This window comes from Scyliorhinus torazame, chromosome 1, assembly GCF_047496885.1.
Source record: "Scyliorhinus torazame isolate Kashiwa2021f chromosome 1, sScyTor2.1, whole genome shotgun sequence".
Classification (NCBI taxonomy): domain Eukaryota; kingdom Metazoa; phylum Chordata; class Chondrichthyes; order Carcharhiniformes; family Scyliorhinidae; genus Scyliorhinus; species Scyliorhinus torazame.
This window is the reverse complement of record NC_092707.1, coordinates 84,245,396-84,262,201: the sequence shown is the minus strand read 5'-3', so window position 1 is coordinate 84,262,201 and position 16,806 is coordinate 84,245,396. Positions and strand designations below refer to the sequence as shown.

Sequence of the window (16,806 nt, the reverse complement as noted above, 5' to 3'; positions counted from 1 at the left end):
AACGACTAGAAATACACTTTTACTAACTGTATATTCAGGACTTAGAAATGGTTATAATTATAGTGCAGCAAAATTTCATCAAAAGAAGCCAAAAACAATGAATAAAAAGTGTGGCCTAAAGCAGCTCTTTTGTCCTCCTTACCAATTACATACAAACATATGAATTAAGAAGCTATTTGGTACCTCAAACCTCCTCTGCCATTCAATAAGATCGTGGCTGATCAGATTGTCGCCTCAACTCTACTTTCCTGCCTATCCCCTATGACTCCCTTGTTAGCCCAGAGGCTATATACCTCTGCCAAAAGAATATTCAATGACCCTGTTTCTACCGACTGCTCTGTGGGGAACAGGTGTTTCACAGGCTCAGAACCCTCAGATGAAAATTCTCCTCATCTCCATCTTAAATGGGAGACCCCACATTTTAAATTGTGCCCCCTATTTCTGGCGTCTCCACAAAGGGAAACATCCTTTCAGCATCCACCCTATCAAGTCCCTTCAGGATTGTGCACGTTTCAATAAGATAACCTCTCAATTTTCTAAAGTACATTGAATAAAGACCCAACCTGCCCAAGCTTCACTCATTAGATAACCCCTTCACACCAGGAATGAGTCGAGTGAACCTTTACTAAGCTGCTTTAAAGCAATTATATCCCTCCTTAAATAAGGAGATCAAGACTGGACATGGTACTCAGACATTGTCTCACCAATGCCCTGTACAACTTAGCAAAATATCCCTATTTCTATATTCCATTCTCATTGCAGTAAACAACAACATTCATTTTGCCTTCCTAATCACTTGTTGTACCTGCATATCAGGAAATTCCAGCTGGACTTAGCAAAATTTTAGGAAGTGGTGATAAAACTGCTGTATTATTTAAGCATCTTTGACTTCAGATCCTAACTATGCTGGCCAAGAAACTCTCAACTTTGAGTTCCGAGATTTGTTTTTTTCAAAAAAAGTTTATAGTGGTCATAAACACTGAATTCTCAATATTCACAGAAATCCACTTTTCAAGGAATCACATCAGTATTTTCTAGCATTTCGACCAGCAGCAGTGTTCCTATCAGCATTTGCAGGCTGCAAACGTCATGTGGTATTTTCAGAGCATCTTTTAATAATTTTTCACTTCCTTAATGCAACTGGAGAGACACGAGGAAGAGCAAGATAAAAGCATGTTTCTAATCATGGAGAGATGAGAAACTGATAAACGTAACCACAGTCAAGGATTTCTGATATTATTCAAATCTAAAAACTCTTATTTAATTGCACCAGGAATCTTTAGTAATGCATTATTACTGCAAGCATTGGTTGCTGCAGTAGACATTGATTTTTTGAACATCAATAAAATATCATTGTGCACATTTAGATTTGACTGTAGCAATTTACAGGAGGCAGAAGACAGAAAAAAAGACAGTGAAACACATTTTTAAAGAATTTTGTATTGATAGGTTGTAGGCGGGACTGTTGTGCAATTTAAACAAATTAAATTGACAGAGCTAAGGGCAGATACTGCAACATTATCCGAGGAAAGCTTTGAATTCCTATGCTCCAGATTCTATGTGGGGGAGGAGGAAAGGAAGTGCTTATTTTAGCCTATAGCACACAGCTGTTTATTTAAACTTGGGGCAGAAGCATGAGGCCATACAAAACTTGCCATAGTCCCAGATGACCATAGGCTGTTCGCCACACTACCAGAAGGACGTGGAGGCTTTAGAGAGGGTGCAGAAGAGATTTACCAGAATGTTGCCTGGTATGGAGGGCATTAGCTATGAGGAGCGGTTGAATAAACTCGGTTTGTTCTCACTGGAACGAAGGAGGTTGAGGGGAGACCTGATAGAGGTATACAAAATTATGAGGGGCATAGACAGAGTGGATAGTCAGAGGCTTTTCCCTAGGGTAGAGGGGTCAATTACTAGGGGGCATAGGTTTAAGGTGAGGGGGCAAGGTTTAGAGTAGATGTACGAGGCAAGCTTTCTACGCAGAGGGTAGTGGGTGCCTGGAACTCGCTACCGGAGGAGGTGGTGGAAGCAGGGACGATAGTGACATTTAAGGGGCATCTTGACAATACATGAATAGGATGGGAATAGAGGGATACGGACCCAGGAAGTGTAGAAGATTGTAGTTTAGTCGGGCAGCATGGTCGGCACGGGCTTGGAGAGCCGAAGGGCCTGTTCCTGTGCTGTACATTTCTTTGTTCTTTGTTCTCCCATTTGAGAGGGAGAGCTGACTGGTGATTTTAACTTGAGGGTCAGCACACCTCAGGGGAATAACCTCAGCCAATACAGGAATTGAATCCATGCTGTTTGCGTTGCTCTGCATCACGAACGAACCGTCCAGCCAACTGAGCTAATCTCGGTAGCATCACCACTCTGCTAGCTAGCTGAACCCCAAAGGATATATTTGCCAGACTGGCCATGCAGCAGATGAGAACACCAGGAGGGATCACATCCTCACCAATCTACCTGCTGCAAATACACATGTCCATGATAATATTGATGGGAGTAACCACTGCACAGTCCTGGTGGAGGAGACAGATTCCGGTCTTCACACCAAGGTCACATGTCATTGCACTGTGCGGCACTACCACGGTGCTAAATGGGATAGAGTCCGAATAGATTAAGTAGCTCAAAACTGGGTATCCAGCAGCAGCAGAATTGTATTCAATTACAATGTAACCACATTGACAGCATATCCCTCACTGTACCATTAATCTTGGTTCAATCAGGATTTCAGAACAGCATGCCAGGAATACCTAAAAATTAGGTGCTAACCTGGGTGAAATTTCAACACAGGACTACGTGCATGCTAATCAGCAGAAGCAACATATGTTAGACAGAGCAAAGCAATCTCACAGCCAGTGCATCAGATCAAAGCTATGCAGTCCTGCCACATCCAGTTGCAAATGGAGAACGAAAAATAACTAACTGGAGGAGGTGGTTCATCAAATATCCTGTCCTCAATTATTGCCAATACAGGAAAAGAGGGCTCAAGTGGTGAAAAGAACCAGAGATCCGTGAATGGTGATAGTGAAACCTCTTACTACCATTGCTAGTTGCACATCTGGCAAGAGTTATGCTGTCCTAGGCTAAATCTTTAATGGTATGGAGTTCCATACCATGGCGATCCTCTGAGATCAGAGTGCTCCAGCTGGAATGAGCCCTAATCAAATGATTCCTGATGTTGATAGTATCCTGATGTGACGCTAGAGCCCTGCACTGGGCCCGACCACTTCGCTGTGCAGCAGAGTAAACTCTGCACCTTCCTCCTTTAATACATCTTCAAGTCACGCTCCTTCTCTCATGACCCGAGTCCATTCAGTGCTTTAAAGTCTTCAAGATCCATACTGCACTGGAGAGCCATGTTACTGAAGAGCATAGCAGACCATCACCATCATGGGCAAAGCCCTTGCAAGATTGTGCTATCTGACTAGTCTAGGTGCAGAGTCACATCTTCAGAAGTCAGAGGGCATGTTCAAATTACTTGATTTTCAAAGGGGAAAATAGTGCGGAACTGTTTTTAGCAATAAGACTGAATAAACATTCTGAATCCATCCAAGTCTAAAAGGTGTCGAAGGCTCATTTACGCGACAGAAATTTTCCTGTCGCAAAATGTACCTCACATGATAAATTGCTAACAAAACAATGAGAAAGTTCACCTACCGTTTAGGTACAAGGTGTGGCCCACCCACTTAGGACAGAAATGAGGAGGAATGTTTTTCTTTCAGAGGATTGAGAGTCTTTAGAACTCTCTTCCTCAAAAGACAATGGAAGTGGAGTCTTTGAATATTTTTAAGGCCGAGGTAAATATATTCTTGATAAGCAAGGGGGCGAAAGACTATTGGGGGTAGGCAGGAATGTGAACTTGAGGCGACAATGAGCTCAGCCATGATCTCATTAAATGGCGAAGCAGGCCAGAAGAAGAGTGACAGGAGTATTCCCTTTGTTTGCAGAGAACTGGTCTCTGTAAATTAATGTATATCACTTATAGTGACATCGCTTTGACAAAGTAATCGGACTCGAAACGTTAGCTCTTTTCTCTCCCTACAGATGCTGCCAGACTTGCTGAGATTTTCCAGTATTTTCTCTTTCGTTTCAGATTCCAGCATCCGCAGTAATTTGCTTTTATCACTTAGAGTGAGGCTGGTTTAGCACAGTGGGCTAAACAGCTGGCTTGTAATGCAGAACAAAGCCAGCAGCGCAGGTGCAATCCCCTTACAGGCCTCCCCGAACAGGCGCCGGAATGTGGCGACTAGGGGCTTTTCACAGTAACTTCATTGAAGCCTACTTGTGACAATAAGCGATTATTATTATAGCGAACGTAAATAAGCCAGGTTACGAGCTTGACTAAACATCTAAGTTTGGACTCTTGTGCATCACACCCTTCACCCCTCTCTTTCCCTCAACTGGTGGCAATACCTTGAGTCACCTAGGACCTTTGTCTTGAATTCCCTCTGCAAATCCCTCTTACTTTTACACTCCCTATCCTCCTTTATGAACTTCCTTAAAACACATCCCTATGGCCAAACATTTGGTCACCTCTCCTACTATTTCCTTCTTTGGTTTATCATCCACTGTTGATTATGTCTCTGAAGCACATTTTCAAATTTAAAGACAATAAATAAAGTTAATTAGTGGCCCAAAAGCAATTCAAGGGGCAAGTCAAAGCACTAACGTTTTGGCAGCAACAATTTTACCAGAATCCAACATCTTCTGCAGTGAGTTTACATACCAAATTCTGTGCAGTTCATAAATATTAAAAAGGTACACAAACAAAATTCACATTCCTCAGACATACTACACTAATTCATACCTGCAGTGCATATTGTAAAGACTACTTGAACAGAATCAAAGAAGAAGAACATCACTAAGAGAGACACTGATGCTCCTACTGGAAGAAACAGAGCTTGTGTTGAGTCTATGGTCTGGATACCTAGAAAACAAACAAATGACTAGTTAAGAGTTTTGCAACAAAACAACTTTGACAAATTTCACCACATTTTACAGATATAAATAAGTGAAGACTGCTTCAAATTGGTTTTGACTCAAGTAAATACAAGGTCAATAAAAGAGGTCCAACAGCACACATCTACAGCTCAGATGCTGTTTTGCTATTCTTTTATATAATGAAAAAGACGGCCGGGGAGAGAGGAAAATGCCTACAAAGGCCAGCACACAGTAGCCAACAGTTGCATAGTTTATTGCAGCAATTCATCCACATTGAAGATTAGAGAACAAATAGCAAACCATAACACAATTTGTTGGATGAAATTGCAGGGCATAAAGTATCTTTTGTACATTATTAAAAATATATAAACAGGAGTAATGTGTGTGTAAAAGTTATCCTTAAGAAATTGTGACGCTTTGCATACTACTTGCTAAGCATACTACTTTGCCTTTACATTCAGGTCCTGCTGTGCAATACTGTAACAGTGCATTAACACATTATACGATCTATCAATTTTGCATAAAGTAGCCAACAAATCTCTCAAACATTTTATGGGCAAAACGCAAGTTTCTAATATCAGTTTTGGTATTTTAATTAGAGCTGGAGAGCATGTTTTTAAGAAGAGGGAGCATAGCCTATTGTAAGTCTGAACTGGCTTTGGGTTAGAGGGAGGGAATAAGTTTGCAGAGAAAAATAACTACTCAAGCACGGAATTGGGAGATCATTAGCAACCAAGGAATTATACCCTCAGCCTGATTCACTTTCAGAGAATGATTGGGTATTTATTTCACTTAATCAAAAGTCCAGAATGCAATGGTTCATATAATTACAAGTTAATTTCTAGATGCAATTTTATGCATCAACTACAGAAGGGGCTGTCATGGTGCAATCTCATCAGGACCCTCAGAACCCAGCAGCAACTGGCTGAATAAACCTGTCTGTAGAGCAGGGAGAGTTACTTTCAAGATAGTTTTCTCAACCTGGAAATATAAAACTCAATTTGCAAATTTACTTTTTCAGGTGAGATAGGCACTTTAGCCAGTTTGATTTCATCCATCTATTGAACACATCAGGCTGCAAACCCGATAAAATTAAACATATTTAAATCACAGGATCTGCTGCAGAAGAAATTCTTGCAACTGCTTGATCATATTGCTAAATTTTCCTTTTCATAAAGGACAGTGAGCCACAAACTCAATGACTGCCAATGTCTGCTAAGCACTACTGCGGTGAAAACACTACCTTCTATATGGCAGGTGAAAACTGATCCATAATATATATCACTGCTACATAAAACAAAAACAATGAAAACATTAAAGGGTTTATGGAGCCATCTGACACATGAAATTAGAGTGTCTGCATAAAATGTCTTTGTTTACAATTGACCAGCTCTGTTTCACACTAATGCACTGCATGTAATACACCAATGTCAAAGTCTATTTTCAAGCCTTATATATTTTTGATTCCAAGCAGATGCTCATAATGGATTTCAATACAATAATCTAACACTGAGTTCAGTTGATATTTCATAGTATGTGGCAACTCCTGCATCTCTCAATTTCAATATTACTATGGTCCCCTCGGTGTCTTTTGAACCCAAATTCTTAACAAGGTTCAAACAGTTTAAACTATTCTTAATCTCAGTATATAACCAAGTTCTTAGTTTTCAGCTTTTAATTGTTTTTTTTTAGATCATTCCTAACCAGTTTTCATTCAAAACCTGAGAATGCCAAGTAATGCAATTTTCCAAAGTTTTCAACTTCAGTGAAACTATAATTAGTTTTCGTCTGATGGACTGTTTGATTGGTTGGATGTCGATCCAGTGCACCTGTGGGATGACAGTTGGTTAAATAGATGTTGTAATATTTTATTGCAACATTAAGGTACCGTGTGCAATGAGTGTAGCAGCCCTTGGGAGAGACTTCAATTTCTTCCGATGAATGGAGGACAAGAGATCAAAATGTTCCCAAAGGCTTTTTTCAGAAGTATGAATGCGGCAACATTGAGGTTTATATGGTCGGGTAAGACCCCGAGAGTAAAGGGGACACACTCCTGGAATGCACCCGCGGGGAAGGGGGCTTGGCTCTCCCGAGCTTTGTTATTTATTACTGGGCTGCCAACATATCGATGGTCAGGAAGTGGGTAGTGGGGGAGGGGTCGGTCTGGGAGTGGATGGAGGCAGCATCCTGCAAAGGTACGAATCTGGAGGCTTTACTGACGGCGCCCCTGCCGTTCTCGCCGGCTCGGTACTCCAGTGGTGGTGGCAGCCCTATGGGTGTGGGGGCAATGGAGACAGCATATGAGACTGGAGGGTGCGTCAGTGTGGTCACCGATCTGTGACAATCATCGGTTTGTCCCCGGGGGGGGGGGGGGGGGGGGGGTGCAGGGATTCAGAGGTTTGGGGATCTATTCATCCAGGAGGGCTTTCCAACCTTGGAGACATTAGAAGAAGAGTTTGATTTGCTGGGTGGGAACGGGTTTCGGTACTTCAAGTGCAGGACTTTGTACGGAGACAGGTCCAAAGCTTTCCTCACCTCCCCCTAAGGGGACTATAGGATAAAGTGCTGTCAAAAACAAGGGTTGGAGGTGGGAAGGTTTATGAGATATACAGGGAATTGTTAGAGTGGGAAGGGGCCCCTATCAGAGAGGTGAAGAGGAAGTGGGAAGAGGAGCTAGGAGGGGAGCTGGAAACTGAACTGTAGGAAAAAGCCTTGAAAAGGGTAAATGCATCCTCGTCCTGTGCTAGACTCAGCTTGATTCAGTTCAAGGTAGTCCGCAGGGCCCACATAACGGTAGTCCGGATGAGTAGGCTCTTCGAGGAGGTGGAGGATAGATGTGGACGGTGTGGGGGTAGCCCGGCCAACCATGTTCATATGTTTTGGGCATGTCCGAAACTGAGGGAATTTTGGCTGGGATTTGTGGATGTTATGTCAGATGTCCTGGAAGGTAGGGTAACTCAGAGTCCAGAATTGGCAATATTTGGGGTGTCGGAGGATCCGGGGGCAAGGGGGGGGGGGTCGATATCCTGGCCTTCTCCCTGGTGGCCCGGAGACGGATCGTGCCGAGATGGGGGGACTCAAGAGCCCCCGAAAACAGGAATGTGGGTCAGCGGTATGGTAGGGTTTCTCAGTCTGGAGAAAATCAAGTTCGCTCCGAGAGGATCAATACAGGGATTCGCCCGGAATTGGCAGCCATTCAGCGATTTCTTTAACAAAAACTGAACGTCAGCAGTATGGGGGAAAAGGGGGGAAAAAAGTGTGTGGGGGGGGGGGGGGGGGGGGGGGGGGGGGGGGGAGGAGAGGAAAACCGAAGGCATGGTAATTTTAAATAAGGACAGAGAACTTAGTATACGGGTAATTGGGGATAGGGTGGGAGAAGTGGGGTACATGGTTTATTGTTTGTTGTTATTTTAGGGGGTATTTTGTGCGTCGACCCGCACCGTTGTTTTAGAAATGTCAACATGTTAAATTGTGAAAATTACAAATATTTCAATAAAATATTTTCTAAAAAAAAGATCAAAATGTGTGAGGGGCAGAGGGGTTATGGATAAAATTACAGTGGAAAGGAACGTGAGTCCAGTAACAAAGTTATCTTAACTTGAAAAGACCTCTATAAACAAGTTTATTCGGCCAGCTGCTTGCTGCTCAGTTCTTGGGGCTCCTGATGAAATACACTTAGGCAGTCTCTTCTGTAGCTACCCTGGACGGATTAGGATGGGGACAACAGATGGGATGGCATAGGTGGTGTGGTTGGGGTGAAGAAGAAATTAAAAGTATGTCACAGGGATATCTTGGAAGAGGTGGATGATGGGAAAATGGGAAGAAGATGACATGAGGTGGACGAATGGAATGAGGGGGATAGCATGGGAAAGTTGGATGAGATGAGGATTTAATGAAGTACTGTTGCAATGAATATATTAATTGCCCCACAAATGTTTTGTGCCTCTCTGCTAGTGTCAAAAGGATTTTGTTCAGAGTGCCCCTCTTTGGTGAACAGATAGCACTTTCTCACGTGGGTCAGCGAGCGCGGCGGGGGAGGTGCAGGCAGGCCAGCGAGTGCAGTGGTGGGAAGGCGCAGGCGGCCCAGCGAGCATGGCCGGGGGGGGGGGGGGGGGGGGGGGGGGGGGGGGGGGAGATGGGGGATGAGATGCACAGGCGGGCCAGCAAGCGGCGGGGGGGGGGGGGGGGGGGGGGGGGGGGGGAGTTTTCTATCATTCGCAAAAGCAAGACCTCAATGCCGACCTCTGGGGAACAATACCAGCCTGAAAACTATCCATTTTTCAGACTACTGCTCTGTTTCCTATTATTCAGCCAATGCTGTATCCAGGTTGCTCCGGTCACTTTTATTCATCGAGCTATAACTTTTCTCACAAGTCTGATGTGTGGCACTGTATCAAATGCCTTTTCAATGTTCATGTATACCACACCAGCACCTACAATTTTCCCCGCCAATCTTTTGTTCCAGTCTAACCGGTCCAGCTCCATTCTTTCCCCATTGAAGTCAGCTCTCACTCAGTTAATTATTTTTCTTCTGGATTGCCTGTTTTTCCTTTTCTAACATTGTCCTAAAACTTACAATACAATGATCTCTCTCCTAAATGTTTCCCGACTGACACGATCTACTTGGCCCACCTCATACATACACAGTGCAGAAGGAGACCACTCGGCCCATCGAGTCTGCACCGACCCACTTAAGCCCTCACTTCCACCCTATCCCCGGAACCCAATAATCCCTCCTAACCTTTTTGGACACTAAGGGCAATTCAGCACGACCAATCCACCTAACCTGCACGTCTTTGAATTGTGGGAGAAAACCAGAGCACCCGGAGGAAACCCACGCAGACACGGGGAGAATGTGCAAACTCCGCACAGACAGTGACCCAGTGAGAAGTGAACCTGGGACCCTGGCACCGTGAAGGGTTGGGAGTGGACAGATACTGCTGTAGAAAATTGTCCCAAACACAATCTCGGAACCTTTGCCCCTCTCTGCCCTTTACACTACCACTGTTCCAGTCCACATATGGGTAAAGTCTCCCATTGTGACTACTCTATAATGTTTGCATCTGTCTGTAATTTACCTCCAGATTTGCTCATCTACATCCTTCTCACTGGTTGGCAGTCTAAAGATTACATCAAGCAATATAATAGTAACTTCTATGTTCTTTTCTCTAGCCAAATTGATTCCGACCTTGACTGCTCCGCCATGCTCTTTCTCCAGGACTACAATGCTCTCCTTAACCAGTACCGCCACTCCTCCTCCTTTCCTATCTTTTCTGAAAACCCTGTACCCAGGAATATTCAACACACAGTCCTGCCCTTTATGAACCAGGTCTATTTTACTGCCACAGCATCATATTTCCACACAATCTGGGTCTGCAACTCCCCAATGTTATTTACTATACATTTGTGCCTTCACATAATTGCACAGTAACCCTGATTTAGACCGCATTACTTTTTCCCTTCATCCGACTTCATCTATTAACTTACTGTTCTCTAAACTAGTTTTATCCAGTGCTCACAATATTTTTATGTATCCTGGTATTCCTGTGATATTTACTCTTGGTTCCCACATCCTAGCCTAGTCAGTTTAAAGTCCTCCCAACAGCACAGCAAAATGCCCCACAAGGAACTCAGTTCCAGCTCTGTTTATGTGCAATCAGCTTGGCCTGTGCAGGTACCAACTCCCCCAGGGCCAATCCCAATGCCCAAGGATCTAAAGCCCTCCCTCCTGTGCCATCTTTCCAGCTGTGCATTCATCAACCTTATCCTCCTCTTTCTGTACTCACTTGCACATGACACAGGGAGTAATTCGAAGATGACCACATTTGAGGTTCTGCTTGCTAATCTTTTTCCTGGCTCCCCAAATTCTGATTGCAGGACACATACCCCTTCCTACCCAAGTCATTGGTACCAATATGCACCACTGTTCACCCTCACCCAGCAGAATTTCCTGCAGCCGCTCCTGGACATCCTAGACACTGGTACCAGGAGGGCAATGTACGATCCTGGAGTCAGGAGCCTTTTGTGGAGGAGTGGAATAAGGAAGAAAGAGCAATAGTGGCAAGGGATTCATTCATTAGCAAACTCTGACAGATGGAGTTTAACGTGGATAAGAGTGAGGTTATCCATTTGGGTCAGAAATTGGAAAGGCAACTTATTATCTAAATGGAGAGAAACTTCAGAGTGCTTCGGTGCAGAGTGTCCTTGTGTATGAATTGCAGAAAACTAGCATGCAGGTACAGCAGCAAATAAGGAAAGCAAATGGAATTTTGACTTTGAGCTAAAGGAATAGAGTATAAAAGTAGGGAAATGCAATTGTACAAGACATTGATGAGACCGCACCTGGATTTTGGTGTACAGTTTTGGTCTCCTTAATTTGAGGAGGGATGTAGTTGCATTAGGGACAGTTCAGAGGAGGTTCACTAGATTGATTCCAGAGATGAAGGGTTTGTCTTATGAAGAGAGACTGAGCAGTTTAAGTTTATACTCTGTTGAGTTTAGAAGAATGAGAGGAGATCTAATTGAGGTATACAATTGGGGCAGCATGGTAGCATAGTGGTTAGCACAGTTGCTTCACAGCTCCAGGGTCCCAGGTTCGATTCCCGGCTGGGTCACTGTCTGCGCGGAGTCTGCACGTTCTCCCAGTGTCTGCGTGGGTTTCCTCCAGGTGCTCCGGTCTCCTCCCAGTCTAAAGCGGTGCGGGTTAGGTGGATTGGCCATGCTAAATTGCCCTTAGTGTCCAAAAAGGTTAAGTGGGGGTTACGGGGATAGGGTAGATACATGGGCTTGAGTAGGGTGCTCTTTGTAAGAGCCGGTGCAGACTCGATGGGCCGAATGGCCTCCTTCTGCACTGTAAATTGTATGATCTATGATAAACGGTACTGTCAAAGCTGGCGTAGAGCGGATGCTTCCTCTTGTGGGGCAATCTAGAACACGAGGTCATAGTTTTAGGATGAGGGGTAGCAAATTTAAAACCTAGATGAGGAGAAGTTACTTCTCTCAAAGGGTCGTGAATCTGCAGAATTCACTACCTCAGAGTCCTGTGGATACCAGGGCATCGAGTAAATTTGAAGAGATAGACAAATTTTTAATCAGTAATGGGTTGAAGGGTTTTGGAGAACGGGCAGGAAAGTGGAGCTGAGGCAGAGGTGAAATCAGTCATGATCGTGTTGAATGGTGGAGCGGTTCGAGGAGCTGAATTGCCTACTCTTGCTCCTAGTTCTTATGTTCGTTGGAAAATTAAGCTTGGGATTTGGAGGCTGTTATGGACATTAACATTTCTTTTTGTAAAAATTGCAAGCTAAATTAAGAAAATTGATCAAACTGAAAATTATGCCACACTGCAAACTGATGAACAAATTCACTCATTTTCTTTTAGCTGGTTGGTGGAGTAAAGCAGTGTGGAGCAATGCAGGAGAGGCAAAGAAGCCATAAAAATAAAAGGCAGAACATTAGCAGTCTTCTTTCCAGACTCCACACACAAACTTTTCGTGACCTGCAGCACAAATCTGCTGCCAATTTGTCCTGCAGCTAAAACTGCTTTTACAAGACCCACCCATGAGACAGTTCTTTAAAACCATGCATCACATTTGGTGGCATAGATATTTGTTTTAAGCCAGGTTTTAAAAATAATGGATGGGGACACTCATTTCAAGTTGAATCCCTGTAGTCAAATATGGTAGGGATGAAACAAACAGCAGCTTTCTTGTGCTACATTCCAAAATGCATCTACAAAATAATGGTCTCAAATTCTCGGTTCCCCCCCACACATCCCCCAGCAATCTCAACAGTAAAGTTTTGAAATAAAATTGACTGAGTGGCTTTGTCTACATTATTAAATTAGAATTCAGTATAAAAATCTGAACACCAAATATTGAATGGGTGCGGGCATTAGTTCACATACAGTAAGTAGATGGAATATTTTGAAATCACTTTTAAACTTTTTTTAAAATTTCATTTCAGTAACATTAAGTGCTATCTATTAGAGCTGGCCTATACCTCAATTTGTATTGTGCCAGAAGTTTAATACAATGCTGCTTCGTCATTGTTACGGCAATTTGTCTGTGTGACTACAATATTTCTAAGCGGTGGTCATCTTGTTCTGTGGGGTTGGCGCAAAGTCCACTCTTCATTTTTTAAAATAAATAAAGTCTCCTACTGATTGGTATTTGTAAATTAAAATATTGGAAGGAACAGCCAACAGGAAATTTACCAACAATATGATAAATTATGCACTTGCCAAACTATTGAATTCAGAAGTGTGCCATTACACTCTTCAAGGGGTGCTAACAAGTGATCTACTCAAATTATAAAAATTGGTCTACTCCCTTTTCTATTTCTTGTGCTGTAGTGGTGTATTGGCAAAGATGACAACATTATTACATCATTAAGTACGCATCTCAACGATATGCTATTTATGCTCAACATGCTCTTTAAGGTTCTGTACATGACCTCCAGAGATTTGAAGTTATTGACACATCCATTACTTCTCTCTCCTCGTTTGCCTCTCGCAGGAGTCTTGCACCCCAGGGCAGAATGGATAACTATCTGTTCCCATGCTGTCACACAATGCCATGAAGGTGCACTACTTGTGACAATAAGCGATTTTCAACAATAGCTAACACATGTTACCGCAGCCTCATAGAAAATACTCACATTCAGCAACTCCCTTCGTAGCATGATGTCTGTTAGAAACCGACTAGAATTGCATTGAGCCTTTGGGTGCCATATGCCATTGTACCATATAGTTATCCATTGATATATCACTCCATGAGTCAATAAACTTTCAAGCACAGAAACAAAATTTTTCCTCATTAAATGAAGAAACAAAACCAGATGAGGTTGGAGTCTTGTTTTCTACTTACTATTGTTGGCATTGTTTGCATTGAAAGTGCCATTTGGAGAATTCACATCTTTATCTTTATCCTGGTTCTCAAAGTCCATATTCAGGGACCTTGGTGGGGGGGGGGGGAAAAACGAAAACTTTGTAAGATTATACTGGTCAGACAAAGAAAACCTGTGGCCTAATTCAACACAAAGACATAGAATCAATGAATCAATGCCATTTAGCCCTTTGAGCCTGTTCCAACATTCAATAAGATCTTGGCTCATCTGGTTGTGACCTCAACTCTTCTTTCTTCTCTGTTCCTATTCGCTTGGCCTTAGAAAGCATTAATAAGACTGTTGAGGCTCATGGCGCCACAATTAAAGGCAAAATTTTCCGAAGCACGTCATCGATGACAACATGATTTCTTTCACAGACACCATTACTAAATAGGCTTTCTGCAGCCGTATTCATAACTCTGATATTCATGTTTTCACACATATCACACACAGGGGCTGGTTTAGCTCACTGGGCTAAATCGCTGGCTTTTAAAGCAGACCAAGGCAGGCCAGCAGCACGGTTCAATTCCCGTACCAGCCTCCCCGAACAGACGCCCGAATGTGGCGACTAGGGGCCTTTCACAGTAACTTCATTGAAGCCTACTCATGACAATAAGTGATTTTCATTTAATTTCATTCATTCATATCCCTAAATTCATCATTAGCAAATTCTCCCCCATTGTCCGTAAGGAATTTTGCCGGTGGACCCATTCCTGTCCCTATCCATTTTTCCACGATTTGATCCAGAATTACTCGCTTTTCTTTACTTCGTACAATCGTTGATTGACTAAATCAGGTTGTTAAATCTACAAAATGCAAAATAAATATATTATTAAGGTTCATGGCCACAATGTCGTTAAAATCCCTGGCCAAAGGTAGGGTTACTATCGGTCGCGCTGGTGTCCTTCTGCACTTCCTACAAACTTCACAGCGGTCACTAACCTGTTCTATCAGTTTAGTATAGTCGTCATCCCTTAACCTTGCATCCTTTAATAAATTTTTCCGCCTCCGAGGAGACGGATGTGCAAATTGCTTATGCAGTTTTAATACCACAAGCTTTTTATCAGCTAAAGTCCCATTTTCAACTGCCATTAACACATCCTTAACCAGTCTACTTGAAAAATTGTCAGTAATGGAATACAATACTGTCCAGACTATGTAAATTGTAAATCCAGTCTTTCCAAAAACTGTTGCCTTATCCTGTTCCATATCCAGTTTCATGTGTGCTTTCTTCATCGATGGTCTGCTCAGAAGCAAAGGTATCTCACTTGATACAACATCTGTGCTAATGAAATGATTCACTCCGGCAATATTGCAAGGGACCACCACTCTTTTCAGCGACTTCAGAGTATTATCATCCCCAAACCTGAAACTTGTGGAACTTTCAAATTCCTTAACCTTGTTACGATTTTCAGCATTCAAAGAGTCCAGGTAACATTTTAACCAGTCAATTCCACACACAGTAGATGTGCAGCCACTGTACAATACAGCACAGTTGAAGGATTCTGCAACCAACACCCTCATTACCGGCGTAAAACTGCTCGTCAATAGGACAATGCCTTCTTTCTGGTCACTATCTTTTTCCTCTTCTGACTCTTCCGTGTCATGTGTCGCTTCAAACACTCTATCATAACGAGTTGGACAGTTGAAAGCATAATGGTATTGAGAGTCACATCGAAAACATCGATTTATCATGCCCCGTGCATTTCTGGGGTTCATCTTCCTATTGTAGGTTCTAACTGGGTTTCTGTCTTCATAATTTCCTTGTCTCGGTCTCCGACTATAGTCTTGAGCCCTGTTCGTAGCTACACGATTTTACCATCCTGTTACTAGTGTATCTTCCATATTCTGCCTTATTGCAGGCTGACCTATTTGGGTCATCAGAGCCATCGGAATCGAATGTTTCCCCAGAAACTTTTGTAAAGCGCTTTTTGTCGTCTGTTCGAATAAGGTATCCTTATCAGTAAACTGAACTCCTGTCAAAACCAGGAGCCTATCCATGTTGCTCACTCTAGCACAGTCAAGTAATTTAAAGGCCAACACAGACTGTGGAAATTCCAGATCGTGTTTCTGCAGCCTTTTATATGTCTGCCAAATTCCATTATATAGTCTTCCATGGAGATATCCTCCATTTTCTGGAACTTATCAAAATCCAGTCATGCTTCAGACGCACTTAACAAGTCATCTTTCTTATAAATCTTATCCATATAATGTAATAAAGTCTCCAGACGTTCTTCTGAGTCTAACTCTTCCAATTCCAGCTCAGAAAGCACTTTGTTTCGGATTTTACTGCCATATGGTAGAGAAAGAGCCAATGCCATACCTTGTTTTCTCTTTCCCAAAGCAGTTACTTTAGTCCACATAACTACTGCACTTCTCCATTGGTCGTACGATTCCCTTTCAGAAAGTAAGGGAGGATAGTCATATCCAGCCATCGTTATCCTGGGTTCAGCCATCTTTTTTTTTTTCCTTCTCACTCACTCCTTGGTTTGATCAGGGAAAATTGTATTTTTCAAACCTTCACATTTGCACAGCAACCATCCTCTGCTACCATTGTTAGACGTTTTAGTTGCTGTGAAATGAAGAATCTAAAGTTCTTGTTCCTTTTCACCAAACACCATTTATTTAACTTCCACAGCCTCTGCACAAAACTCTTAACAACACACCACCTGACAGAGGCCACCTGAAGCCCCTTTACATATCAGTGTCAATTAATGGATACTTAACATAAGAGACAACTAATTGCAATGTCTCTTAACCCATTACTTAACACCTTTTATTGCCAAAGTTATCTTTGCCTTCCCAATTGGACACTAGATTCCTCTGCACCATCAATATCTGCAATCTCTCTCCATCCAAGTAGTATACGGCTTTCCGATTCTTCTTGCCAAAGTGGACAACTTAACATTTTCTCAGTATACTCCAACTGACGATCTTGCCTTCTCACTTAACCTACCCATAACCCTTTACCTCCTCTTG

General features: G+C 42.8%; 1 protein-coding gene across 4 annotated transcripts in view; it reads right to left on the bottom strand.

Moving 5' to 3' along the window:
- Window positions 1-16,806, bottom strand: part of sppl3 (signal peptide peptidase 3) — a 247,765-nt gene that overhangs the window by 85,160 nt on the left and 145,799 nt on the right. For 3 of the 4 annotated variants that reach the window (XM_072497308.1, XM_072497323.1, XM_072497314.1), the window contains exons 3-4: window positions 13,809-13,897; window positions 4,811-4,930 (exon numbers count right to left, since the gene is read on the bottom strand). In XM_072497308.1, the coding sequence (XP_072353409.1) occupies window positions 4,811-4,930; window positions 13,809-13,897 (209 nt within the window). The remainder of the gene's footprint in view (window positions 1-4,810; window positions 4,931-13,808; window positions 13,898-16,806) is intronic. The other variant, XM_072497328.1, reaches the window with a different exon arrangement.